This window comes from Oncorhynchus nerka, linkage group LG9b, assembly GCF_034236695.1.
Source record: "Oncorhynchus nerka isolate Pitt River linkage group LG9b, Oner_Uvic_2.0, whole genome shotgun sequence".
Taxonomy (NCBI): Eukaryota; Metazoa; Chordata; class Actinopteri; order Salmoniformes; family Salmonidae; genus Oncorhynchus; species Oncorhynchus nerka.
In genome coordinates, this window is record NC_088424.1 from 32,500,637 (window position 1) to 32,526,886 (window position 26,250).

The window sequence follows — 26,250 nt, forward strand, 5'->3', positions numbered from 1 at the left end:
GCGGGCGGTGCAGTTGCCATACCAGGCTGTGATACAGCCCGACAGGGTGCTTTCAATTGTGCATCTGTAAAAGTTTGAGGGTTTTAGGTGACAAGAAAACTTTGTTTAGCCTCCTGAGGTTGAAGAGGCTCTGTTCCGCCTTCACCACACTGTCTGTGTGGGTGGTCCATCTCAATTTGTCTGTGGGTGGTCAATCTCAGTGATGTGTACGCCAAGGAACTTGAAGCTTTCCACCTTCTCTGCGGTCTCGTCGATGTAGCTAGGGGGGTGCACCCACGATCATCTCAATTGTTTTGTTGATGTTGAGTGAGGTTGTTTTCCAGGCACCACACTCCCAGAACCCTCACCTCCTCCCTGTAGGCTGTCTCATCATCGTTGGTAATCAAGCCTAATACTGTTGTGTCATCTACAAACTTGATGATTGAGTTGGAGGCATGCTTGGCCACACAGTCATAGGTGAACAGGGAGTACAGGAGGGGGCTGAACATGCACCCTTGTGGGGCCCCAGTGTTGAGGATCAGCAGAGTGTAGGTGATGTTTCCTACCTTCACCACCCAAATGAGGCCGGTCAGGAAGTCAAGGATCCAGTTGCACAGGGTGGGGTTCAGACCCAGGGTTTCGAGCTTAATGATGAGCTTGCAGGGTACTATGGTGTTGGATGCTGAGCTATAGTCAATAAACAGTCAATATTCCTCTTGTCCAATTTGTAAGTCGCTCTGGATAAGAGCGTCTGCTAAATGACTTAAATGTAAATGTAATAGGGCAGTGTGCAGAGTGATGGTGATTGCATCGTCTATGGATCTATTGGGGCGGTAAGCAAATTGAAGTCAGTCTAGAGTGGCAGGTAAGGTAGAGGTGATATGATCCTTAACTAGTCTCAAAGCACTTCATGATGACTGAGGTGAGTGCTAAGTAGCAATAGTCATTAAGTTCAGTTACCTTCGCCTTCTTGGGTACTGGAACAATGGTGGCCATCTTGAAGCATGTGGGGACAGCAGACTGGGATAGGGAGACATTGAATATGCCCATAAACACCAACAATAACAATTGTGCCCAATCATTTATAAAAGGTTTCTCCTTGTCTAACAATACTGTACCATGGACAGAGTACGATTTGCTCAGTTTCAAGGGTGTTTATTTGAATAACAAACCAAAAGGTCTCCCCCATGAGACCCTCTCCGGGATACTGTCTTCTGGGCTCCGGGTCTTGCTGTATCCTGTGGAGAACAAAACTGAGCTCCCTCCTTTTATCTCTGGAACCGTCCCCAACTATGCGGGATCAACCTTTCCTCCCCCAGTCCCTTCTCCCGTGTGCTGCCCTTCCGGCAGCTTTATGGGACTTGTCCAGCTGGTGATCAATCAGCCCTTGATTACTCACAAACCACAATCAGCCCCAATTAGTCCTTGCCAGAGAGCCCGGCGAGACCTGGCACATCCAGAAGACGGAGCCATCGCCTTGTGATGTAGACTCCGTCTGTCACTAGGCCTTGACGAGTCTCCCCCTGGTGGCTGACCTGCTGTACGCCACACTTCCCACAATACGTTGGGTGAATTTTGGCCCATTCCTCCTGACAAAGCTGGTGTAACTGAGTCGGGTTTGTAGGCCTCCTTGCTCGCACATGCTTTTTCAGTTCTGCCCACAAATTTTCTATGGGATTGAGGTCAGGACTTGACTTGACTTTGTTGTCCTTAACCCATTTTGCCACAACTTTGGAAGTATGCTTGGGGTCATTGTCCATTTGGAAACCCCATTTGCGACCAAGCTTTAACTTCCTGAGTGGTGTCTTGAGATGTTGATTCAATATGTCCACAGAATTTTCCTGCCTCATGATGCCATCGATTTTGTGAAGTGCACCAGTCCCTCCTGCAGCAAAGCAACCCCACAACATGATGCTGCCACCCTCGTGCATCACGGTTGGGATGGTGTTCTTTGGCTTGCAAGCCTCCCCCTTTTTCCTCCAAACATAATGATGGTCATTATGGCCAAACAGTTCTATTTTTGTTTCATCAGACCAGAAGACACTTCTCCAAAAAGTACGATCTTTGTCCCCATGTGCAGTTGCAAACGTAGTCTGGCTTTTTTCTGGCGGTTGTGGACGTGGCTTCTTCCTTGCTGAGCGGCCTTTCAGGTTATGTCAATATAGGACTTGTTTTATTGTGGATATAGATACTTTTGTACCTGTTTCCTCCAGTATCTTCACAATGTCCTCTGTTGTTCTGGGATTGATTTGCACTTTTCGCACGAAAGTACATTCGTCTCTAGGAGACAGAATGCGTCTCCTTCCTGAGCGGTATGACGGCTGAGTGGTCCCATGGTGCTTATACTTGCGTACTATTGTTTGTACAAATGAACGTGGTACCTTCAGGCATTTGGAAATTGCTCCCAAGAATGAACCAGACTTGTGGAGGTCTACAATTTTGGTCTTGGCTTATTTATTTTGATTTTCCCATGATGAGGCACTGAGTTTGAAGGTAGGTGTTGGAATACATTCACAGGTACACCGCCAATTGACTCAAATGATGTCAATTAGCCTATCAGAAGCTTCTAAAGCCATGACATCATTTTCTGGAATTTTCCAAGCTGTTAGTGTATGTAAACTTCTGACCCACTGGAATTGTGATACAGTGAATTATAAGTGAAATAATCTGTCTGTAAACAATTGTTGGAAAAATGACCTGTGTCATGCACAAAGTAGATGTCCTAACCGACTTGCCAAAAGTATAGTTTGTTAACAAGAGATTTGTGGAGTGGTTGAAAAACAAGTTTTAATGACTCCAACCGAAGTGTATGTAAACTTCCGACTTCAACTGTATGTAATAGTAATGTTTCAACTTTAACTTTGATCTTTTGTCTACCTCAGAGATGATCCTGAAATTGATATTTGACAGGAAGCTGAACTTCCCGTTGCCTTTCCAGACAGCCTTAGCCTGAGGAAGACAGGTATTACTGTTTATCAACCTCAGACTCAGTGGGGAGAACAGTTGAGATGTCCACCTCTCTGTCATGGATGCTGGCCCCATCTTCAGATGTTCATTAGCGCCCAATGTACTCTTTCTGCATTACTGAATCAGAAAACTGAGAGATGTTGTCCATGACTTGATGGACCATAACCCTTGTAAACAGATTCACAGCATTGCCGTATATCTATGAAGAGCTGTCGGAGACTGCATATCTTACAGAAGAAATGTAGTTCTGAAAGTTAAATCAGTAAGGCTGGTCTGAATGGATCATCAATTTTAATTAATCTAGTAAACTCATAATTCACATCGCTTCCTATCTCACTCATCAGCATTATAGGTATTTACACTGAACAAAAATATATACTCAACATACAAAAAATTGTAAGATTTTACTGAGTTACAGTTATTTGTAAATCAGTCAATTTAAATAAATTTATTAGACCCTAATCTATGGATTTCACATATCTGGGAATGCTGATATGCACCTGTTGGTCACAGATACCTTAAAAAAGTAGGGAGTGGGTCAGAAAACCAGTCAGTATCTGGTGTGACCACAATTTGCCTCATGGGGCACGACACGTCTCCTTTGCTTAGAGTTGATCAGGCTGTTGATTGTGGCCTGTGGAATGTTGTCCCACTCCTCTTCAATGGCTGTGCAAAGTTGCTCAATATTGGCAGGCACTCGAACATGCTGTCGTACACGTCGATCCATAGCATCCCAAACGTGCTCAATAGGTGACATATCTGGGGAGTATGCAGGACATGGAAGAACTTGCACATTTTCAGCTTCCAGGAATTGTGTACAGATGCTTTCGACATAGGGCAGTGCATTATCATGCTGAAACATGAGGTGATGGCGGCGGATGAATGGCACGACAATGGGCCTCAGAATCTCGTAACGGTATCTCTGTGCGTTAAAATTGCCATTGATAAAATGCAATTGTATTCGTTGTCTGTAGCTTATAACTGCCCATACCATAACCCCACTGTCACCTTGGGGGCCACTGTGTTTTTGGGAACCTTCAATGCTGCAGAAATGTTTTGGTACCCTTCCCCAGATCTGTGCCTCGACACAAACCTGTCTCTGAGCTCTATGGACAATTCTTATAACTTCATGGCTTGGTTTTTGTTCTGGCAACTGTGGGACCTTCTTTAGACAGGTGTGCAGTGCTTAACTTGAGCCGGATCCTGTCGGAACAGGAGCCTGCACCTCTCAGATTTGGCTGTTTGTTCCAGCACCTATTTGCCCAGATCCGGTACCCCTCGCAGCATGATTTATTCATAATTTCATTGTTCGCACTGTAGACATTCTAATAAAACCAATAAGCATTAAATCAAGTTGTCTCCTCATCTCCCGGGTGGCGCAGTAGTTAAGGGCGCTGTACTGCAGCGAGGAGACAACTTGATTTAATGCTTATTGGTTTTATTAGAATGCCCAGGCCCAGGCTCTGTCGTAACCGGCCGAGACCGAGAGGTCCGTGGGGCAATGCACAATTGGCCTAGCGTCGTCCGAGTTAGGGAGGGTTTGGCCGGTAGGGAAATCCTTGTGTTATCGCGGACCAGCGACTCCTGTGGCGGGCCGGGCGCAGTGCACGCTAACCAGGTTGCCAGGTGCACGGTGTTTCCTCCGACACATTGGTGCGGCTGGCTTCCGGGTTGGATGGCGCTGTGTTAAGAAGCAGTGCGGCTTGGTTGGGTTGTGTATCGGAGGACGCATGACTTTCAACCTTCGTCTCTCCCGAGCCCGTACGGGAGTTTGTTGCGATGAGAAAAGATAGTAGCTACTAAACAATTGGATTTTTTTTTTTTTTTATTAAAAAAAAGTTGTCTCGTTATTTCTCCTGCCCCCCCAGACCATCATGTAAAAGTGTGGTGATCCTTCTATGTAATCATCCTATCCTGTACATAGAGGTTATTGGGAGGGACAGTGGGGTAAGTAACTGATCTTGACACAGGTCCTGGTAGTGGTGGTCAGCTAGTCCCTACGTAGTCACGTCACGTAGCCTAGTCTAGTCGTCTCCCTACTGAATTTGAATCATGGGAAAGCCAACAAAAAAAATTGATAAAAAAAGGCAATCGAGTTTGACATTTTTCAAGTCCAAAAATCCAGAGAAAGATGGTGAATTCGAACCCAGTACGAGCCAGAGAACTGTCAGTGCGTGAGAGGAGTGAGGGGCAAACTGTTCCTGATGGCAATGCTAATATACAGTGTCAAGTAAAAGTATGTGAACCCTTGGAAATACCTGGACTTCTGCATAAAATGGTCATCAAATTTGATCTGATCTTCACAAAAATAAGCAAACATAGTGTGCTTAAACTAATAACACACAAATTATTGTATTTTTCTTGTCTATATTGAATATATAATTTAAACATTCACAGTGTAGGTTGTCCAGATAATTCCAAAGGATTCACATACTTTTTCTTGCCACTGTACCTGTTGCAAGACCCACTGGTTGATGCTTATTTATAAAACCCTCTTAATGCTCACTCCCCCCTATCTGAGATATTCTGCCAGTCACATTCTGTTAAAGGTCCCCAAAGCACACAGATCCCTGGGTCGCTCGTCTCTCTTCAGTTCGCTGCAGCTAGCGACTGGAACGAGCCGCAACAAACACTCAAACTGGACAGTTTTATCTCAATCTCTTCATTCAAAGACTCAATCATGGACACTCTTACTGACAGTTGTGGCTGCTTTGTGTGATGTATTGTTGTCTCTACCTTCTTTCCCTTTGTGCTCTTGTCTGTGCCCAATAAAGTTTGCACCATGTTTTGTGCTGCTACCATGTTGTGTTGCTACCATGCTGTGTTGTCGTGTGTTGCTGCCATGCCATGTTGTTGTCTTAGGTCTCTCTTTATATTGTGTTGTCTCTTGTCATGATGTGTATTTTGTCCTATATTTTTAATTGTATTTATTTTGTTAATCACAGCCCCTTGTCCCCACAGGAGGCCTTTTGACTTTTGGTAGGTGTCATTGTAAATAATAATGTATTCTTAATTAACTGACATGCCTAGTTAAATAAATAAAGTTAAAAAATGATTCCGCCAGTTCAGCATCACCACCGGCTCCTCTACTAGCTAGTATTTTTTTTAGCAAGAAGTTGACTCGAGAGTTAAATGGACTTGACATGGGTAAAGTCATTGTGGGAGTTTGTAATCTGAATATGTGCTTCATATTATCACATAGGCAGGAGGCCTACATATTCTTATATGTGGGTTCTGCTGTAGCCTACATAGATTTATTTTAAGTTATATTCCAATATTGCAAAATTTGTCATGAAATATGAAATTACGGGTCTTGTGAGCCCCACAGCTGAGTATGTGTGCATATGGCGGGTGTTCTGCAGCGACGTCTAAAATGCTTTGAATTAATTAGCACTTTGCAGAGTGCTGTCCGTTTCACCTCCATAGATAGTAGGCTACTTGGCTGCTACGTTGTGCTTGACACTTTTTCTCAATGTGTTATGGTACCTCAGAGACCACCCGGATACCCCCCCCCCATTAAAAAAATAAATAAACCTGTTTTCACTTCGTCATTATGGGGTATTGCATGTAGATTGAGGAACATTTTTTATTTAATCAATTTTAGAATAAGATAACAATGTGGAAAAAGTCAATGGGTCTGAATACTTTCCTGAATGCACTGTATTCATTAAGGACTGGGGAGTTTTTCAGGATAAAAAAGAAGCAGAACGGAGAGGCACAGTCAGAATCCTTGAGGAAAACCTGGTTCAGTCTACTTTCCACCAGACATTGGGAGATGAGTTCACCTTTCAGCAGTACAATAACCTAAAACACAAGGCCAAATCTCCACTGGAGTTGCTTACCAAGAAGACAGTGAACGTTCCTGAGTGGCCAAGTTACAATTTTGACCTGAAAATGGTTGTCTAGCAATAATTAACAACCAATTTGACAGAGCTTGAAGAATTTTTCAAAGAATAATGGGCAAATGTTTCACAATCCAGGTGTAGAAAGCTCTTAAGAGACTTAACCAGAAAGACAACCAGCTGTAATTGCTGCCAAAGATGATTCGAACATGTATTGATTGACTCGGGGGGTTGAAGTGTTTCATTTTTAATAAATCTTTCACAAATGTAAAAAAAAAAAAAAAAATGCCTTCCACTTTCACATTAAAGTATTTTGTGTATAGATCGTTGACAAAAAAACAATTAAATACATTTGAATCTTACTTTGTAACACAACAAAATGTGGAAAAAGTAAAAGGGTGTGAATACTTTCTGAAGGCACAGTATACATAGTGGCTGTAGAATTAACACATTTCAGAGAGGGGTCTGGAGAAGCACTCGATGGCTTAGTTGAGTCTTTCTGGGTAAGTAAGAGATTTGCACACCTGGATTGTACAATATATGCACATAATTTTTAAAATTCTTCAAGATCTGTCAAATTGGTTGTTGATCATCACTGGACAGCCATGTTCAAATCTTGCAATAGATTTTTAATCCGATTTAAGTCAAAACTGTAACTAGGTCACTCAGGAACATTCAATGTAATCTTGGTAAGCAGACTTTAACATCGCTGCTCTACCAGGGGTCGGGTCAGAAAGAACAGGGAGGGGGCGGTTAGGTCAGGTAGAGCACTAGAGCAGCGGCGGTGACTGAGGACAAGGGAGCTAGTGGATGCTCTGCGTCTTCTGGGCTTTGTGATTGAGAGATAAGACTGAATGACTTTTATATGGCTATAGGGGGGGTCTGGTGACGCCATAGTAGCGATAAATTGTGCCGTAATTAGGCTATTGATTTAGCATTTAGCTTATTATAAAAGAGATAGGCTATTAGTTTGAGAGCCAACCATTATAAAGGTACATCTATAATACCTTAACCCTCAGCTGAGGGTCCGCTCATACAATTTAGCGATTTTCCCCCCCTTCATTTTAGGATCAAAAGAATCGTGCCACCGGCAGTTTAGATATTCTGCTGTGTTTTGCATTTGTTAATTTTCCCGTTTGAGCTTGGAATGGCACGGTTACTATGGGAAAGTCACATGTCATAATGCACATGTAAACGTTTGTCGGCCAATTTTGAATCTGTAGATTACTATATTAACTATGATTCATTTTAAACTTTTACGTCATTAAAAAGTGCCATCTGGCGGCCAATCGGGCTAGTGCCACCAGTGGAATAAAATTAGAACCCTAACAATTTAGCCCACATGGCTCCAGTTCCATTTGCAGAAACTTAAACATAGGGTGACAGTGAGCAAAATAACAATAGATGGGAAGTTAATGGTTTATTAAAAGGTATAAATTATACTAGGGTTGCAGTCCTCAGATTGAAATTGCATTGAATCAAATCCAATGATTTATCGACCATAGGACGGGGTACCGCAATTACAAAATACCACGGGTATGACGCTAAAATATTTAACTGGATTATAAAAGCAATAAGGAACCTCATGGGTTTGGTAAAACGCTTCAGGTCGGTCACGTGTGCTAGCAATGCAGAGGTCACGCCGAATTGGAAGCGGCACTCCCTAAACCAGCAAGACATCCTCTGCACTCCTCCCCCCTCGTGGGGGCTATTTGAATGCTCATGGAAATTGGGGGCCGTTAGAACATTCTCTTTTACAAGCAGCACTCGCCTAGCCACGCTAGCCTTGCCCTCATGCGGTAGCTAGAAACCGACAGCTAGTCAGCCAATCCTGTAATGGTGAGACGCTATAGTGATTTTATTGGTGACTAAAGTTATGGCGCGTTTGATTTAAAATGCACTCGAGTGAATTTAAATTGTTTAAACAGTTAACTCCTTGATCACAGCTACGTCGCGCAAATGGTACGTAGTACGCAGCAACTGGTGTGGGAAAAGTCCAAATTCACGTACCATTTATGTCAAGCAGTCAACGCAGTTTGACGCGTATATTGGATTATCGAACGAATGCGCCACACCGAATGCACTACAAATCAAACGAGTTTCATTGTGAATTATATTCTGGTATACCTAAATGCAACGTTTCGGTTGGTGCGTTCGAAGCGTAAGGCCAACACACAACTAGTCAAATCAGCCAATTATTCACCACTAAGATCACATTTACATGCCTTTAGAGAATATAAAGCAAGCATACTTATAATGCAGTCACATTTGCTCCCGAGTGGCCAGGCAGTCTAAGGCACTGCATCGCTCGAGTCGACACTACTTTATCACAAGCCGTGATCGAGAGTCCCAATTGGTCCAGCGTCGTCCGGGTTAAGCAGTCATTGTAAATTTAATGGTTAACTGACGTGCCTACTTAAATACAAATTCCTAGGACTTCTTAACCACTTGTCCGTGTCTGCTAGATGAAAGTAGGCATACAGTTGAGTGACTTCAAAAGGCATTATTCCACCTGTAGCCTAGACCATTACACCTGATTCAGGGGGATTTGGTGAAAGGTAAATGACACATTTCAGTTGAACGCATTGTTGCAGAACTTATACTTAGGTATCCCTTTCCCCCGGAAAAGAGAACATATACCTAGCCTTTATGTCTTTGCAGGCAACAGCTGAAGTAAAGGATGTATTAACAGTTACAACTGCCAATGGCATTCCATAAATGATACAGTTAACATTCACTGCATTTATTGAACACTTTGAACCAAAAGTAGCATTTTGTACAATTTTGAACCAGTTCGATAGTGCCGCAGACAAAACGCATCTGGTTAGCAACTGTAGAGTACATACGTAGTCATTAGATGTACATAAATTTGACCTCAAACTAGATTACAGATCTGAAGATCCAGGGGTTGAATGGAAGCGGGTGATCAGTCCTACAATGGCAGTTCACATTACCTAGAGATGGACAGATGGGAAACCATTAGTACAACACAGAATGAGAGATTCTACAACAACTCCTTAATTTACTCAGCGCATGTGTATAATCACTAGGGTTCAGGTGAAACACGGATCATGCAACAAACTCATCATAGTAAGTAAGGTTACTGAAAGGCTGGATTCAGGAGCAGAAAAGCTTATAGTTACCCGATTTTCCAGCACAGCAAGGATTGAGCTTAGATTCTCTAAAGTGACATACAAACAAAAGTCAGTTACCTAATAGTCATTGTCAGAAGTGTTAAATGTTGACATCGTCAACCCAGTCAGTGCAGTGAAATTATAATCACGAGGTTCAGCTGAAACACGGACTCACATGCAAATCATCATTTTGAGTTTGACGATACAACATTTGCAAGTGGTCACAGGTAAATAACGTTAGCGATGTAATAATGACCCAGGTAGCAAGCAAAATGGCTAGTCCTCGGAACCAAACCCCCCCAAATAATAATTACGTTTAGAGATATCTGGCTAGCGGCTGTACAGTACATGCACAACATCTGCTTACTGTCTATGTAAGGGCCTACGGCATTAGAATTCGTGGTTAAAAAATTCAATTTAAATAGTTAGGCCCAATTCTTCAGGCAGGTAAAACATTAAGAAAATACTTGGTTTACCGTAGCCAAGGCCTTTGAATGGTCGGTTTAGTGAACCAATTTTTTAAAAATTAAATGTATCAAGATATATTAGGCTGGCCTAAAGCTAGCCTAGCAAGTTTGCCACCAAAATGACATACCAGCCAATTGCAAGCAAATAACCCAAAACTTGAGTCAAATATTACCTAATAAAAAAATAGTTATAAAAAAATAACTAACTTACTGTCAAAATTAATCAATTGGTAGTTTATGGCGAAATCGTCCACATGTGCTGATATCCACTTCTCCTCCAACCGCAGTAGGTGAGAAAGACTGATTGAGGGGACTGGGGGCGGATTTATATGTTTTACAAACCACGTGTTGTTGTGGGAAACACGCATGTTGCTTCCGGGTGTGGTATCTCCCCCTAAGACATGTCTTTGTTTCAGTTCCGCGTGGAACGAATCAACGCTGAACACTTTAAACCGCGAAAGATCATTCCCGAGTTTGACAAGATGTAATATAGAAATTGTCATGGTTCGCTATAATTTTCCCCTTCGATCTGGATATCTGAGAATACAACAAGTCACACTTTCTCAGAGGAAATAATTGACCCGTGTGCAGTGCTTGACCTGGGCAGGAACTCACCGGATGCTTGAGCTCATGTGCCTCTTTAAGAGCATTAGCTCAAAAGTTTTATGGAGCTCCTGAACCTTAATGTAAAACAATACCGGCACATAAAAAGAGTACCGGCACCTAGTTCAGTCCAAATCAAACATTTGGGATCAAACTATTATGTTATCATAACAAACATTTGTTCCATTAATCTGATATTGATTTATAAAGGCCAATTAACTGACAAACCAATAACTGGCTGATGACTGATCTGGTATATCCATATTTTCGAAACATGCCTATGTCTAACATTATTGCCATTTAGTTGAAAGTGTTGCTGGAAACACATTGCGTTTTTTTTAAACATCTCCGCTTGTAAGCGTAATACAAGATAGTGATTGTATAATTGGATTGAAAGGACAGCAAGTTATTTTCCTTACCTCACAAAAATGGAGGAAGGCTCTGTTCAGTATGGCATGTGACATATCTACTGGACACCGTTGGACAAATTCTTCTGCGTACACTTTAAAAAATATATTTTAACTTCATTTAACTAGGCAAGTCAGTTAAATAACAAATTCTTATTTTCAATGGCGGTATAGGAACAGGGGTTAACTGCCTTGTTCAGGGGCAGAACAACAGATTTTAACCTTGTCAGCTCGGGAATTCGATCTTCCGGTTACAAGATCAACGCTCTAAACACTAGGCTACCTGCAGCGCCGTGCCAATTTGAGTTAGTGTACTGTGCAAAATCAACACAGGAAAGCAGAATTCCAACCCAGGAACTGGAAATTGTGTGTTATGAGAGTGTTAATAGGTATGTATAAATCAGACATTTTTATTTAACTAGGCAAGTCAGTTACAATGATGGCCTAACGTTACCACTGATCTTCAATAGCGTAACGTTACTTGGCTACTTGTAACTGAGTGTTTGTTACATTGAACGTATACTATTAGCTAGTTATAGAAATCGTTATCAAACATGCATTCTGTGGTTTCAGTTTCATGTCATGCGTGCGGTAACTGTAGAGGAACCGCGTCAGTTTTGCTAAGGACATTTCGTTCACATTTGAAAACCCTTGTAAATATAGCCAGCTACCTTGTTTTGTAATTGAGCAAAGTGCGCATGCGCGTCAATATGACGTTTCTTTGAACACTTATCTGTATTGTTTGGTGAACTAAGATTCTTATGCCTAGAGTAATTGCTGGTTGTTAATACAGGTTCAGAGTTTTATTTATGTTCTCATCCAAATTTCTAGCATCGTCTATGTTTTGGACTGTGAAAAATAAAATACCAATTACTAACAGCAGCTTCCCTAATCTAATCTTGTGGTTGTCAAACCTGTTCCATGTATTTGATCTATTCCAGAGTTAGCATACCTGATTGAACTTGTCAACTAATTATCAAGCCCTTGACTAGGTGAATTAGGTGAGCTACTTCAGGGCTACAACAAAATTGTGAAACATCTAGGGGTCCCCAAGGAGACGTTTGAGAACCACTGATATAATCAATCTTGTACTTATCCTGGCTTGTTATATTGTAATATTCTCTCTGCCTTTTATTTTCATCAGGAGGAGGATCTGGGTTTGTGGGAAGAGAGCTGACTTGTTTACTCAAGAACAAAGGTCATGAAGTCACAATAATATCTCGACAGCCAGGTCTGGGAAAGATCACATGGGTATGATTATGACCTAATTTTATAGCACTGTCATGGGCAAGAGCACGCACTGAAATAATTGTAATTCATTTTCCTTTAGTATTATAATACAAGTATTTCTCACTCCTACAGAGTAACCATTCTTTATATTAGCAACCATAAGTGATCTTTGTATGCACGAATGACTATAAGTCACTTTGGATAAAAGCATCTGCTAAATGGCATTTATTATTGAAGTTATTATATATTGGAATCTTTCAGGTTGACACCCAAACATAACACAAGGTTTCATCTAATAAACAATAATTTAATTTAATCTCATGCCCTGTTTGCAGGGTGAATTGGAGTCTGGTGGCCTCCCACCATGTGAGGCTGCTGTCAATCTGTCTGGGGAGAATCTTATGAACCCACTGCGATGGTGAGCAATGGAGCCCTCATTTTAAGCCTTTTCCAAAAATGAAAGCAATTGTCTGAGGATGGTGCTGGACCATCAAATTTTATTTGTCACATGTGGCAAATGCAACTGTTGTAGACTGACGTGAAATGCTTGCTTACTAGCCATTCCCAACTATACAGAGTAAAATACATGAGGAATAGAATACACAACCATGAAGATGTATACAGAGAGTATGAATAGCAGATCAATGTGCAGGGGTAAGAGGGATTTGAGGTAGGTATGTAAATAAAGGCAGGATAAAGTGATTAGGTATCAGGATAGATAATAATAAGAGTAAGAATAAAGAACAGAGTAGCAGCTGCATATGATGAGTGTGTTGTGTCGGTGCATAGTCATTGCAAGATAGGGTCAACGTAGAGTCCTTCTAACCATTTAATTAACTGATTAGCAGTCTTATGGCTATTTAGCTGTCTTGTGGCTTGGGGGTAGAAGCTGTCTCTGAGCCTGTTGGTCCGAGAGCCGATGCTCCGGAACCATTTGCCGGATGGTAGCAGAGTGAACAGTCTTTGGCAATTTTTTGTGCTTTCCTCTGACACCACCTGATAAAGAGGTCCTGGATTTCAGGGAGCTCGGCCCCAGTGATGTACTGGGCCTGCACCACCCTCTGTAGTGCTTTGCGGTCGAGGGCGGTGTATTTGCCATACAAAGTGGTGATGTAGCGAGTCAATATGCTCTCTGGTGCAACTGTAGAACTTGAGGATCTGAGGCCCTATCTGACATAAAAAGAAAAGGGGACAGTTTGATGAAAACGTTTTAAATACAGGTTAATATCCATCATGGACTGGACTCTTTCCATACCACTCTTTGCCTCTCTCTCTCTCTTTTCTTTTTATGTTTGTCCCTCTCAACCCCACCCTCCCATGTTGGTACAGGTGGAATGAGGGTTATAGGAAGGATCTGTTCTCCAGTCGGGTTGACACAACCACAATTCTGTCTCAAGCCATTGCTGGGTCCCCCAGTCCCCCTCATGCTTGGGTCCTTGTCACAGGTGTAGGTAAGTATCCTAGGTTCCTTGCATAAAGTTTCAGTGGCACTTAAAGCATCCTTAGATAGTCACAAACAATATTACAATATTTTTACCACAATTGTTGGTTTGTTTTTGTCTCTTCCCCACAGCATGTTATAAACCCAGTCTAACAGCTCAGTACACAGAAGACAGTGAGTGGACGCCATTTGACTTCCTGTCAAGACTGGTGAAGGAATGGGAGTGGGCGGGGCGTCTCCCTGAAAACATTGCACAGAATACCAGACAAGTAGTAATCAGACCAGGTGAGTACTATACATTTATTATCAGAGTGTGTGTGTGTGTTAGATACAACTGGACAATGCTAATATGAATACGGTCCATTGAATGAGATGGCAGTCTTTTGTGATTTCACCACTGATACCCCTGCTCTACTGCCTTCCTCCAACAGGGGTAGTACTGGGCCGTGATGGTGGGGCCATGAAGCAGATGATGACTCCTTTCTGGCTAGGCCTTGGAGGCACGTTGGGGTCTGGCAGACAACCATTCCCCTGGATCCATGTCTCTGACCTGGCTGGAATCATCGCTCATGCCCTGGTGCCCTCTCCCGACACCCCCTCCTCTGCTGTCCCTCAAGTGTTTAACGGTGTCGCCCCAGCACTGAACACCAATTACGAGTTCACCAAAGAGCTGGGCCGGGTTCTGAGGAGACCCACTGTCTTCCCTGTGCCTGGATTTGTCATTGATGCCCTAATGGGTTCAGAGAGAGCCATAGTGCTAACCCAGGGTCAGAAAGTAGAACCCAAGAGGACTCTGGAGTCAGGCTTTCAGTACCAGTACCCAGACCTGAGCTCTGCCCTGAAGGAGATTGTTGGGAGCTAGATGTGAAACAGGAGATGTCAAGAGACTGAATGAGATTAGATTTTGTAACGTGAGAGAACTTCACTGATGTGAGCTTTTTTCCCTGAATAAATATGAGATGGACCCTGTCTTTCAAAAAAAGTGTCCAGTGTCCACTGCAAGAAAGGATTATGTACATATATAAAATCTTCTACACGTTAGCCAATATTGCATTCTCAGCCTAGAGGTTTGTGACCTCAGAATGGAATGAGTAACATGATTTGAGCACTTGAACTTCAGGGTTTATTAACTTTTATTTACAATGTAAATATGTTATTCCCCATTACAGGAAACAACATGCAATTTATGGACCGTGAGCGGAGGGTGGGGTTCTGACCAAAGTATGATGAATGTGTTTGGCACTTATTCACTTAAACACAGGATCCTTGACAGTTCTACTGAACAATGTTCACATTAACAATCTTCACCACATACCCTTTTAGGAGAGTTGCGCATTAATCAAATGTTGGTGTTTCATGTCATGCCAGTTATCCTCAGCCTGATGATGTCAACCTGTTTTTGATCAGTCTATGAAGGAAACAGTTGATTTCACAGCACCAGGAAGAATGACCTTGGAGGGTGTTTCTATCTCGTTAATACATAATGGCACTGACTGGTCAGTCTAAATTACTTGAGTCATCCTCTGGCTGAATGATTGGCAGTTGATCTCCCCAATCACTACTCCGGGCACAGCGATATACGTCTCTGTGGAAAAGATACAATCAGTCATGTATGCAGTTTAACTTGGACAGTGGAAGTGTAATGATGCTAGTTGGAGGATTCAACGTACCTGCCATGTCGATGGGCTGTCACCACAACCCGTTTAATCTCTCCACTAGAGCAGCAGACCTGACAGTGAACATGTCTCGGCCTGCGCAGCACTGGTGCTGTGAGCCTGGCCCAGTCCAGCCCCTCTCCACCTGCCCAGTCTGTTCTTGACAGAACCAGGTAGCTGAACCTCTCGGTCAGTCGGTCTGGAGCCTGTGAAAGAAATAACAGGACTAAGAATAGGACAGGCCAGATTATCTTGCATTCATTGTTGACACATGGTCAAGTATGCCAACAACCAGAAAATACAGTCAGATCCTTCAGATTGATCTCTTACCCCAGGTAAAGGGAGTGGGCTGTAGGCTTGAGAGAAGTTGCAGGGTACTAAGGGCAGTTGGAACAGCTTGGGACAAGGTGATTCATGAGGACACTCAAAACAAAGCAGACAAAAAAACACAGGTGAAATAAACTGGCGAATGAGACAATGTATTATAAGGTGGTTCATGTATAATAATAATATAACATACTGGGGCGAACACAGATGGTCTTCTAGGGTCATGGGCTGCTCTTTCTTGTTTCTGGGATTAGAGTAATAAAGGCATCATTATACTTTCAATGACTCATGTATTTAGATATTAAAATCGATTGATTATAGTATATGTTTGAGAGAGTGAGACCTTAAGTAGTATGTCTCTGGCATCCATAAGTATCTGGTGGCCCTCTTTGGTCCCATTTTCTACCAGCACCTACAACAAAAGCAGAGTTCAAAGAAATGAGGTTGGGGTGATTCAAGGTAATATTACTTATTGTACAATGGATGGGGTTTGAGGGAACATTTTCACCAACCAGATAAGAGCTGGTCTTTCTCCACAAAGTGAGTATGGCATCTTCCCTCTCCTTTTGACTGGCCAATTCTGACAGAGAAAAGGCCCCCACCACCAGATCAAATTGCACCTGAAAGTATAACACCGCATCATCACTAATGCCATCACATTGTTAGTCTTGCACATAACTAGACACATTGAAGGTAACTAGACTAACCTTAGGGGAGACAGGAAGGAACTGACGGAAGTATACTTGTTTGATGACAGGCTCATCTTTTTCGCTGCTGCCTGCTCAACAAAGAACAGCATAATGATTATGTAATTCTCTGTCTCGCTCCCTGTACATTGACATGAATGACTGGAGGTGCATACTGTACCTCTGAGAAGGCGATCTGCTATAGTGTTCATTGCCCCAGAATTGTCGACACACACCATCTCCTTCAACGTATCACCCCAAAATGAGTGTGATGCCCTGGGAAAAAAGGAAGGAGAATCTTAAATGTGAAGTCTCACTACACAGACAGACAACTGAAATGATGTTATTGTTCTGATCCTCACCAGACAGCTGTTCCTAATCCTGAACCAAAGTCCAGGAGAGAATGAGGGGAGAAGGAGGGATCTCTTTTCTTTATCTGGAAAGAGTGATGAAAAAAAGTGAAAGGTCCCACTGTTGGCAAGAGGGGATCAGACTGTATATAAAGCATGTTGGTATGTGGTAAGACTGGTTACTTTACCTCATTTAGAACTCTTTTCACTGCAGCGTAGCCACCTGCCAGCTTAGCAACCATGTACACCACACCCAACTCTTCATCATACCTAGGACAGAGACAGAAGAGCAGAGTGAGACAGAAAGATTAATTTACATGCTACTTTAAGCTTACCATGCAGAGATGTACATAGTTGAGGAAAACACACATAGCTACCTCATAGGGGACCAGTGGTATGTTATCTTCCTGAGATCGGAGAGCACTTTCTTTGTGATTTGGGTCTTCAGCAGTTGAAGATCTACATCTTAAATAAAAACAGACGTTAATTTCACATTACCACATGTTCTCCATCTTGTGTCCAATTGAGCAAGACACTCCTGGAAGTTGTTCATCCAGTTCACCTTTCCCTCACTCCCAACATTCCATATCGCCAATCTCTGCCCCTCTCTTTCTTTTAACATCCATTTGTATTAAGTCTGTCACCTCCACCCTTCTCTTTTGTCTTCTCCCACAGATTCTTCTCCAGTGCCATGGCTCTTTCCCTTAGTGTTACATCCTCAGGTGCTCTTTTCCTGCTCCACAGGAAGTTGGTGAGACTGCGTGCTTTGTCAACCAACCCACTCACTTCTGTGCCTGCAAGTTGGGAGGATAAAAGACTAGAATAACACTGTCTCTAAATGGTAATAGATTAACACTGTCACTAAATGGTAACACTGTCTCGTGATATTTTATTACTCTAAATAAATACCATGGCAAGAAGTAACACTATTGAGATATGGATGTCAAATCTCCTCTACCTTGAATGATAGCTTGTGCTGCTTTCTGGAGTTCATCTGGCAGGCGCAGTGTCTTCAGATTTGTCACCCCTGGGTGTTTCCTGTGGGGAGCACCTTTTAGGAAGTCTGCATGGGATTGGGGATGCACTTCTGCACTTAGTGCCTGTGGGTAAAGAGAAATTATTCGAGACATAACTGACATTAACATCCTCAATATTATTATTCCCAACCTCTATGAATAAGGATGGTCAGTCTTCAATTAGACTTTAAGGTCACAAAAAATAAGGATGTAACATAGAAGAAAAGGCCACATTTAAGAGAATGGATCAATGACAGGGCGAGAAGACCAAAAACAAGACATACTCTGTACATTATCCTCACAGCAACCACCCTTTGATAAAGGACACGCGCACCATAAGCTCGAAAAGCCATATCTTCGTTTTAACAATCCCAAATGTCTACATGGAATAGTAACTATACTAAATAGCTAGCTATTGGCTACCTGGCTGACACAACATGCGAAGCGATCACGTGTACGTTTACCAAATACTTCCGCCTAGGCAACCGCTAAGGCGGAACCTTTATTGCCGAGCTAATTCACAGCATATCTCAACAGAGGCGCTAGCTGGTTGGGTGATTTCCCGCGTTAATCACTTTCTAGTCTGCATCTGCCTAAATTCTTTAGTGTTCTTAGATACAAAAAACGTTCTTATTTGGCAAGTAACATAAACATTGTACAACATGAGACGCACAAGAAGCTCCACGAACACATCTCAAGGTGTAGCATCAGCAAATGGAGTGTCTCCGTCCAAGACAGGTTAGTGCTTGCTGGCAGGCTAACGTTAGCTTTGTTGTTAGCTGGCTAGCTAGCTACGCTTCGGTTGTGTGTAATTTTGCTTACCTAACGTTAATTAGCCACTAACAAAGTACTGACAGGAGCTGATAACTATTCTGCTTTTTTAAAAACTTGTTGAAAAGTTTGCTTGACTCAAAGTCTGTTGTGACATTGATTGGCTATAAAGCTGTATAGCTCTGTTTGACTGAAACATAGCTATGCAAAAACGTGTATGTCTAGTCTACAACATCTGTTGCGTTGTTATATTAATATCTCTGTGACTGTTCTCTCCTCAGTGTGGCAGTGGAAGGGGGATGAGGGTCAGTGGGAGCCATACCCACCATCCGCATGTGCCCAGCTAGACTCAGCCCTCAGCTCTGGAGACGCCACGGTCTCACTGACGTTTGGCTCTGGAGCGGCATATGACGTAGACTTGAAGAAGATGGTCCAGGTCAACACAGTAACCAAGTACAAGAGGAAAATACGCTCTCACACACTGAAACCAGGTTAGTTGTCAATGTAGATATTACATGTGTCTATGTATGTGTGTTACCTACAACAAACCAACACATGCTATCCCCCTGTAGAGAGTTTAAATGGAGGAGATGCAGTGGATTTAACCCAACAAGATGCGAGTCCAGTAAAGATTAAAGTGGAGGAAATGGAGGAGCAGCCAATCGCCAAGAAGAAGCGGGGTGAGGGAAGGAGCCAGAAGAAAAGTAAAGTGATGCCCATGGATGAAACAGAGAGCAAAGGTTCTAGCATTTCCTTCCATTTTTATAATTTAAATGTGTTGTCTAAAGTGCTTTCAATGCTATAAATTCCCATTGTTTTAGGACATGGACATCTATTTTTGTTCATGTGTGATACAGTAATGTAAGGGGTTGTGTCAATTACTGTATACTGATGGCTCTTTGTAATGTGTTCATGTTCTCTTAATAATTGTGGTTAATGTCAGATGTCTTTTTGATGTGTTTTGTATTAATGGTGCTGTTTATGTTTTGCAGAGATTGTGAAGACTGTGGTCATGAAAGGAAAGGCTCCAGTTGATTCAGAATGCAAAGCCAAAGCCGGCAAGGTACAGTACACTGGGATTTTTTTAGACTGGCAACTGAAATGTTCTCTTGTGATGCTCACCCCTCGTCTAGGTGACAAAACCACGGCATCTGTGAGCTTTTCTAAGACAAGCTTTGGTCACAGTTCTCAATGTGGTGTTTCTGTTTGAAAGTGTTTTAGTCACATGCCTCTGACACAATCTACCATGTATGCAGTATGCACAAAATCTAGAAAAAATGACTAGGGTCTGGTTTCAATGATGGGACACTTTTTGCAACTTTCAATACGGGAAAAAAATATGTTCCGGGCGGGTCCTCCTCAGACAGACGACTATTCCAACAAATAGCGAGGCAGACATGTCAGAATGGCGTGATTCAAAACCAATGTTTGCAGGCAAAATCATTGCAGTGTTTTAGTGAAGGTAGTTGTTGCAAACTAGCCACTTGCGAAATGCACTCATTAAAAATAATCTCCATTGATCTCCATCTGGCTAGCTTCTATTATGTATTTTAGCTTCAATGCCATTACAACTCTCCTTCTGTGGCCTCCAATTGCTCTTAAATACAAGTAAAACTAAATGCGTGCTCAACAAACCGATCGCTGCCTGCACCTGCCCGCCTGTCCAACATCACTACTCTGAACGACTCTGACTTAGAATATGTGGACAACTACAAATACCTAGGTGTCTGGTTAGACTGTAAACTCTCCTTCCAGACCCACATCAAACATCTCCAATCCAAAGTTAAATCTAGAATTGGCTTCCTATTTGGCAACAAAGCATCCTTCACTCATGCTGCCAAACATACCCTTGTAAAACTGACCATCCTACCAATCCTCGACTTCGGCGATGTCATTTACAAAATAGCCTCCAATACCCTACTCAACAAATTGGATGCAGTCTATCACAGTGCCTTCTGTTTTGTCACCAACGCCCCATATACTACCCACCGTTGCGACCTGTACACTCTCGTAAGGCTGGCCCTCGCTTCATACTCGTCGCCGACCCACTGGCTCCATGTCATCTACAAGACCCTGCTAGGTAAAGTCCCCCCTTATCTCAGCTCGCTGGTCACAATAGCATCACCCACCTGTAGCACGCGCTCCAGCAGGTATATCTCTCTGGTCACCCCCAAAACCAATTATTTCTTTGGCTGCCTCTCCTTCCAGTTCTCTGCTACCAATGACTGGAACTACAAAAATCTCTGAAACTGGAAACACTTATCTCTCTCACTAGCTTTAAGCACCAGCTGTCAGAGCAGCTCACAGATTACTGCACCTGTACATAGCCCATCTATAATTTAGCCCAAACAACTACCTCTTTCCCTACTGTATTTATTGTATTTTATTTATTTATTTTGCTCCTTTGCACCCCATTATTTTTATTTCTACTTTGCACATTCTTCCACAGCAAATCTACCATTCCAGTGTTTTACTTGCTATATTGTGTTTACTTTGCCACCATGGCCTTTTTTTTGCCTTTACCTCCCTTATTTCACCTCATTTGCTCACATCGTATATAGACTTGTTTCTACTGTATTATTGACTGTATGTTTGTTTATTCCATGTGTAACTCTGTGTCGTTGTATGTGTCAAACTGCTTTGCTTTATCTTGGCCAGGTCGCAATTGTAAATGAGAACTTGTTCTCAACTTGCCTACCTGGTTAAATAAAGGTGAAATAAATAAATAAATAAAAAATATTCAAGCGGATAGAGTAGTGATGTAGGCAGTGATGTAGTTTCTCTATGCCAAAACAGTCCATAATTGAAACCAGTCTCTAGTCACTGTTGCCTAGTGTTGGGTATTCCAGACTTCCCTTCTCACCAATTCTAAACCCTCTCTTTTCCTCACAGGCCCATGTCTACAGTGAAGGAAATGACGTATATGATGTAATGTTAAACCAGGTAAAAACATAACGACATAGTAATAACTACATAAGTGTATTTGCTAAATGATTTGTAAGGGAGATGATTTGTTTGTTGTTTCACAGACAAATCTTCAGTTCAACAACAACAAATTTTTCCTGATCCAGCTACTTCAGGATGACAGTGTTAAGGCCTACAGCGTGTGGTTTAGATGGGGACGAGGTGGGTTCATGTCTTTGTTTTCCCAAATGTTTTGTGATATTGGGAAGTAGTGTTTTCTAACACATGGTGCCATCTCTATTTAGTTGGTAAGGTTGGACAGAACAATCTAGTTTCCTGTGGTGGAGATCTTCTTCAAGCCAAAAATCTCTTCAAAAAAAAGTGAGTGTGCTGGGGGTGTTGTGTGTGTGTGTGTGTGTGCATATGATGGGAGTTGAGTGATATTGGGTGTTTGAATGATTGGGGGAAAATCTACATTTTTTTTAACTAAGTGAATATTGCTAAGAGGATAATGTATAAATTTGTGTTTTGGTGTAGGTTTCTGGAAAAGACCAAGAACGAGTGGGCACACCGAACAGACTTTGAGAAAGTGGCAGGAAAATATGACATGGTGTTTATGGACTACAGTACCAATGGAAAGGCAAGGAATAAATAATCTCAGACTTTCCTCATATCGTCAATGTTTTATCTCTCAATCAAATCAAATGTTATTGGTCACATACACATGGTTAGCAGATGTTAATGCGAGTGTAGCGAAATGCTTGTGCTTCTAGTTCCGACCGTGCAGTAATATCTAACAAGTAATCTAACAATTTCTCAAAAACTACCTTATACACACAAGTGTGAAATCATCTACATATCCCCCTGCTCTGCATTCATTAATTCTCCATTCCATATCTTCTCTCCCACCCCTCTGACCTTAATGGTCCACTGTTCTCCAGCTTTAGCCAGGTGAATCTGTGCCTAACCAGTGTTCCTCCTTTTCCAGGAAGAGCCCCAGCCCCTGCTTGCATCACTGTCCCAGAAAAAGCCCTCCAAGCTGGATGTGAAGGTCCAGTCCCTTCTCGAACTGATCTGTGACATCAAGGCCATGGAGGAATGTGTGCTGGAGATGAAGTTTGACACCCGAAAAGCTCCTCTCGGTGAGTATGTGTAACTGACAAAGTAAATGTGACATTGTTTTTGTAACTTTTCATTGCGGTTGTTTTCCTCTGTAGGCAAGCTTACAACAGAGCAGATCCGTGCAGGTTACTCAGCACTGAAGAAGATTGAGGAGTGTGTGAAGAGAAAGGGAAGCAGCCGCGAGCTACTGGAGGCATGCAACCAGTTCTACACACGCATCCCCCATGACTTTGGGTCAGTAATGAATGTTCTGTATTTCAAGCTGCTCTATCCACTGGCATGTGTCCATTCATGGTAAATAACAATTTTATTATATTTTTCCCAGGTTGCGAACTCCCCCAATAATCCGCTCAGAAGAGGAGCTGAAGGAAAAAATTGCTTTATTAGAAGTGAGCATGACTTATTTGAGTACTATATTTTCTATTACCTGCAGATCCTACCATTCAATAACATGTTCTTACAAATTGAAATTGCTGGATGTTGGTTTGGTATGGAATCACGCCGTCTGCAGCCTGTTTGACAGTGTGTTGTCTATCTCCAGGCACTGAGTGACATCCAGATAGCAGTGAAGATGGTCCAGTCCAGTGCCTACGGTGATGAGCATCCTTTGGACAGACAGTACAACGCCCTCCAGTGTCAGCTACAGCCACTGTCCTCTTGTAGCCAAGAGTATCAGGTGAGCACCTGTGCTTTGCTTGAGTTTACTCAAAGTATCTTCATGTGTAGTTTAGAGGTCTGTTACAGCTGGGTTGGAACAAAAGCCTGCATATATTGATCAGGTAGGGTGTCTCTTCCTTCCACTGCTCAATTGTTGTTCTCTCTCTGAAGGTGATTGAGAGATATCTTCAGACAACCCATGCTCCCACTCACTCTGACTTCACCATGACTGTTCTGGACATCTTCTCTGTGGACAGGGAGGGGGAGAAGAATGGCTTCCTCTCACAACTACACAACAGGTACCTAATGTTTTATTGTCTGCTTACACAGGCTGTCCAATGCCACTTTAAAAGGGATTTTAAAATAAAGATGGTACCCGTGGTGAATGGTTCTCCTTCGGGGTGTGTTCTGCATTGTTATTGTGTGTGTCTCCCTCAGGACGCTGCTGTGGCATGGCTCTCGTCTGTCTAACTGGGTTGGAATCCTCAGCCAGGGCCTCAGAGTGGCCCCTCCAGAGGCTCCTGTCACTGGATACATGGTGAGATTGTGTGAGTGAGAGACTGTGAGAGAGAATATGACTGAAATGAAATGGCACATGTTCACCTGCTGCATAACAGGGCGATGACAATTGTTTCTTTCTCCTAGTTTGGGAAAGGTATTTACTTTGCTGACATGTCATCGAAAAGTGCCAACTACTGCTTTGCCAATCAACGCAACAAAACTGGACTTCTACTGTTGAGCGAGGTGTGAGATTTGTAGTTCTATTTTTTTCCTCTACACAAATGCATTGTTTCCAATTTGAGAATAACCCTTCTGGAAATGATCTCATCCATATGAAGCGTTTGTTTCCATACACCTGCTATTATTCATTTGATTTATTAGGATCCCATTAGCCGATGGCGACAGCTAGTCTTACTGGGATCCAACACATAACGGAAAAAACATTACAATTTACATGCATGTAAAAAAAAATATATATATATATCCCTGTGTGATGCAATATGATGTGTGTACTCCCTTGGTAACAAGTTGTCTGTTTATTCGTTGTCTTGGTAACAGGTTGCCCTGGGTGACAGTAACGAGCTGTTAGCAGCTGACTATGAGGCTGCCAAACTACCTGCAGGGAAACACAGCACCAAGGGCCTTGGACAGACGAGCCCAGACCCCAGGAACGCTGTCACATTGTGAGTTTCTCTCCCTTTCACTCACTGTAAATGTTTGTTTGGTTGGTTGGTTTACTCTAACACAGATGAGTAATAAAAAACAGACATTTCTAATATTTTTACTTGAACCTGAATCAAGATTTCCGTCTTACATGTTGTATATGACTCGCTTGAGTCTTCCATTGTTCACTATTGTCTCCTCGCTCTCTCTCTTGCCCTGTTCTGTGGTTCTCTCAGGAATGGAGTGACAGTCCCAATGGGGCCTGGAATGAAGACTGGGGTGGGAGCAGGTGGCGGCTACTCCCTCCTCTACAACGAGTTCATTGTCTATAACCCTGCCCAAACCCACATGAGGTATTTACTAAGAGTTCAGTTTAACTATACCTCGCTGTGGTGAGACAGGGATATACTGTAAAGACGTGTGTAGCAAAAAGAGACATTAACACATGAAGTAAACTGTCGCATAATAGTAATTTGGGGGGGGTGCTTATATTTGTCCTGTTACACACAAGTGTGTAATGGAAATGCCTTAAGGGCACAGCAACAGATTTTTTTGTTATTCTTTCGATTACTGACCCAATGCTTCAACCTCGAGGCTATCTGCCGCCCTTAAGCTTAAGCGGTGGTTATGAAAAAGGAAGAGTAGACCCAGAGAAATTCTGATTAAAAAAATTCACAACTCATGAAATGATCCCTAAGGGGTTTTAATGTCTGTGGTGTTGAGGCTGTATTACTCCCAATAGCTTTATTTCAAAGCCTTGCATTGTATGATGTCCATAAGAGGGCAGCAACAATTAACATGGGTTAAATTCATACATCTGTTGCATTCCAAGCATTTTTTTAAATACAGTGGATGATGTGAGTGTTTTGAAGTGATACAGCTTGTTTAGACATCAGCACAGATTTTGTTTTATGTTGTCAAATGTCACCCTGAGTGTTTCATTCTAATGTAAATCAATATAATAAAAATGCATGAATTGAAGGTTGTTTTATATATATAAGCTATTGCTATAACTATCACCACAAAACAGATTTTTATTGATAACAAAAATATGAAAAGTAAGTCTGTAAGAGCGAGAGATATCACTCATCAAATATGTATGTCCAGGGGTTTCCATGTAAAACTAAATAAAGACTGTTTTCATTGTGAACAGGAGTTTTGCATGTGTGTTCGGAGTAGAGCTGGGACGATAAACCGAAAATTATCGGCACCAACCATACTGATCACTTCTCCAGGGCCAGATTAACAAGTCATAGGCCTTACACTTTGGTTTTTTATATGGGGGGGTTAACTCAGTCGTGGTCTCAACTTACTGTTGAGAGTTAAAATGGTACGATACACAGGGTGCAATTTCAAAATATGAAATGCTTACTTTCAAGCCCTTAATTAACCAACAATGCAGTTCAAGAAATGGAGTTAAGAAAATACTTACTAAAGTAACACAATACAATAACAAGGCTATATACAGAGGGGCAGTGTTTCTCTGTCAGTCAATAGCTAGGTTTCCAATTGGTGACAGATTTTCATG

General features: G+C 42.2%; 3 protein-coding genes and 1 long non-coding RNA gene across 5 annotated transcripts; 2 read left to right on the forward strand and 2 right to left on the reverse strand.

The window, feature by feature from the left end:
* Nucleotides 1-9,515: 9,515 nt before the first annotated feature.
* LOC115114661 (uncharacterized) lies at nucleotides 9,516-10,708 on the reverse strand. Its single transcript, XR_003861257.2, has 3 exons — nucleotides 10,601-10,708; nucleotides 9,932-9,969; nucleotides 9,516-9,742 (listed from the first exon to the last, which is right to left on the reverse strand). It is a non-coding gene; the product is annotated as an uncharacterized LOC115114661 (long non-coding RNA).
* A 699-nt stretch (nucleotides 10,709-11,407) lies between these two features.
* On the forward strand, nucleotides 11,408-15,039 carry sdr39u1 (short chain dehydrogenase/reductase family 39U, member 1). The gene is made up of 6 exons (XM_029643078.2): nucleotides 11,408-11,788; nucleotides 12,544-12,650; nucleotides 12,965-13,047; nucleotides 13,959-14,080; nucleotides 14,203-14,355; nucleotides 14,502-15,039. Exons 1-6 carry the CDS (start codon nucleotides 11,773-11,775, stop codon nucleotides 14,930-14,932), a joined length of 912 nt encoding a protein of 303 aa, XP_029498938.1. The 5' UTR covers nucleotides 11,408-11,772; the 3' UTR covers nucleotides 14,933-15,039.
* Nucleotides 15,040-15,185: 146 nt separating this feature from the next.
* mettl17 (methyltransferase like 17) lies at nucleotides 15,186-18,577 on the reverse strand. Of its 2 annotated transcripts, none has more exons than XM_029643077.2 (14): nucleotides 18,389-18,577; nucleotides 18,047-18,188; nucleotides 17,733-17,882; nucleotides 17,466-17,547; nucleotides 17,277-17,358; nucleotides 17,101-17,174; nucleotides 16,920-17,014; nucleotides 16,760-16,830; nucleotides 16,565-16,672; nucleotides 16,396-16,464; nucleotides 16,246-16,296; nucleotides 16,056-16,148; nucleotides 15,741-15,931; nucleotides 15,186-15,655 (listed from the first exon to the last, which is right to left on the reverse strand). In XM_029643077.2, the coding sequence occupies exons 1-14, from the start codon at nucleotides 18,455-18,457 to the stop codon at nucleotides 15,568-15,570; spliced, it is 1,365 nt and encodes a 454-aa protein (XP_029498937.1). In that variant the 5' UTR covers nucleotides 18,458-18,577; the 3' UTR covers nucleotides 15,186-15,567. The 2 variants fall into 2 exon arrangements, with proteins under 2 accessions (XP_029498937.1, XP_029498936.1); XM_029643076.2 differs by having other exon boundaries at nucleotides 17,466-17,553.
* A 30-nt stretch (nucleotides 18,578-18,607) lies between these two features.
* Nucleotides 18,608-25,872, forward strand: parp2 (poly (ADP-ribose) polymerase 2). The gene is made up of 17 exons (XM_029643075.2): nucleotides 18,608-18,842; nucleotides 19,157-19,366; nucleotides 19,448-19,615; nucleotides 19,868-19,938; nucleotides 21,768-21,818; nucleotides 21,905-22,001; nucleotides 22,085-22,160; nucleotides 22,317-22,419; nucleotides 22,768-22,921; nucleotides 22,997-23,135; nucleotides 23,227-23,290; nucleotides 23,443-23,577; nucleotides 23,730-23,857; nucleotides 23,997-24,096; nucleotides 24,204-24,302; nucleotides 24,618-24,742; nucleotides 24,959-25,872. The coding sequence occupies exons 1-17, from the start codon at nucleotides 18,767-18,769 to the stop codon at nucleotides 25,116-25,118; spliced, it is 1,956 nt and encodes a 651-aa protein (XP_029498935.1). The 5' UTR covers nucleotides 18,608-18,766; the 3' UTR covers nucleotides 25,119-25,872.
* Nucleotides 25,873-26,250: the final 378 nt, after the last annotated feature.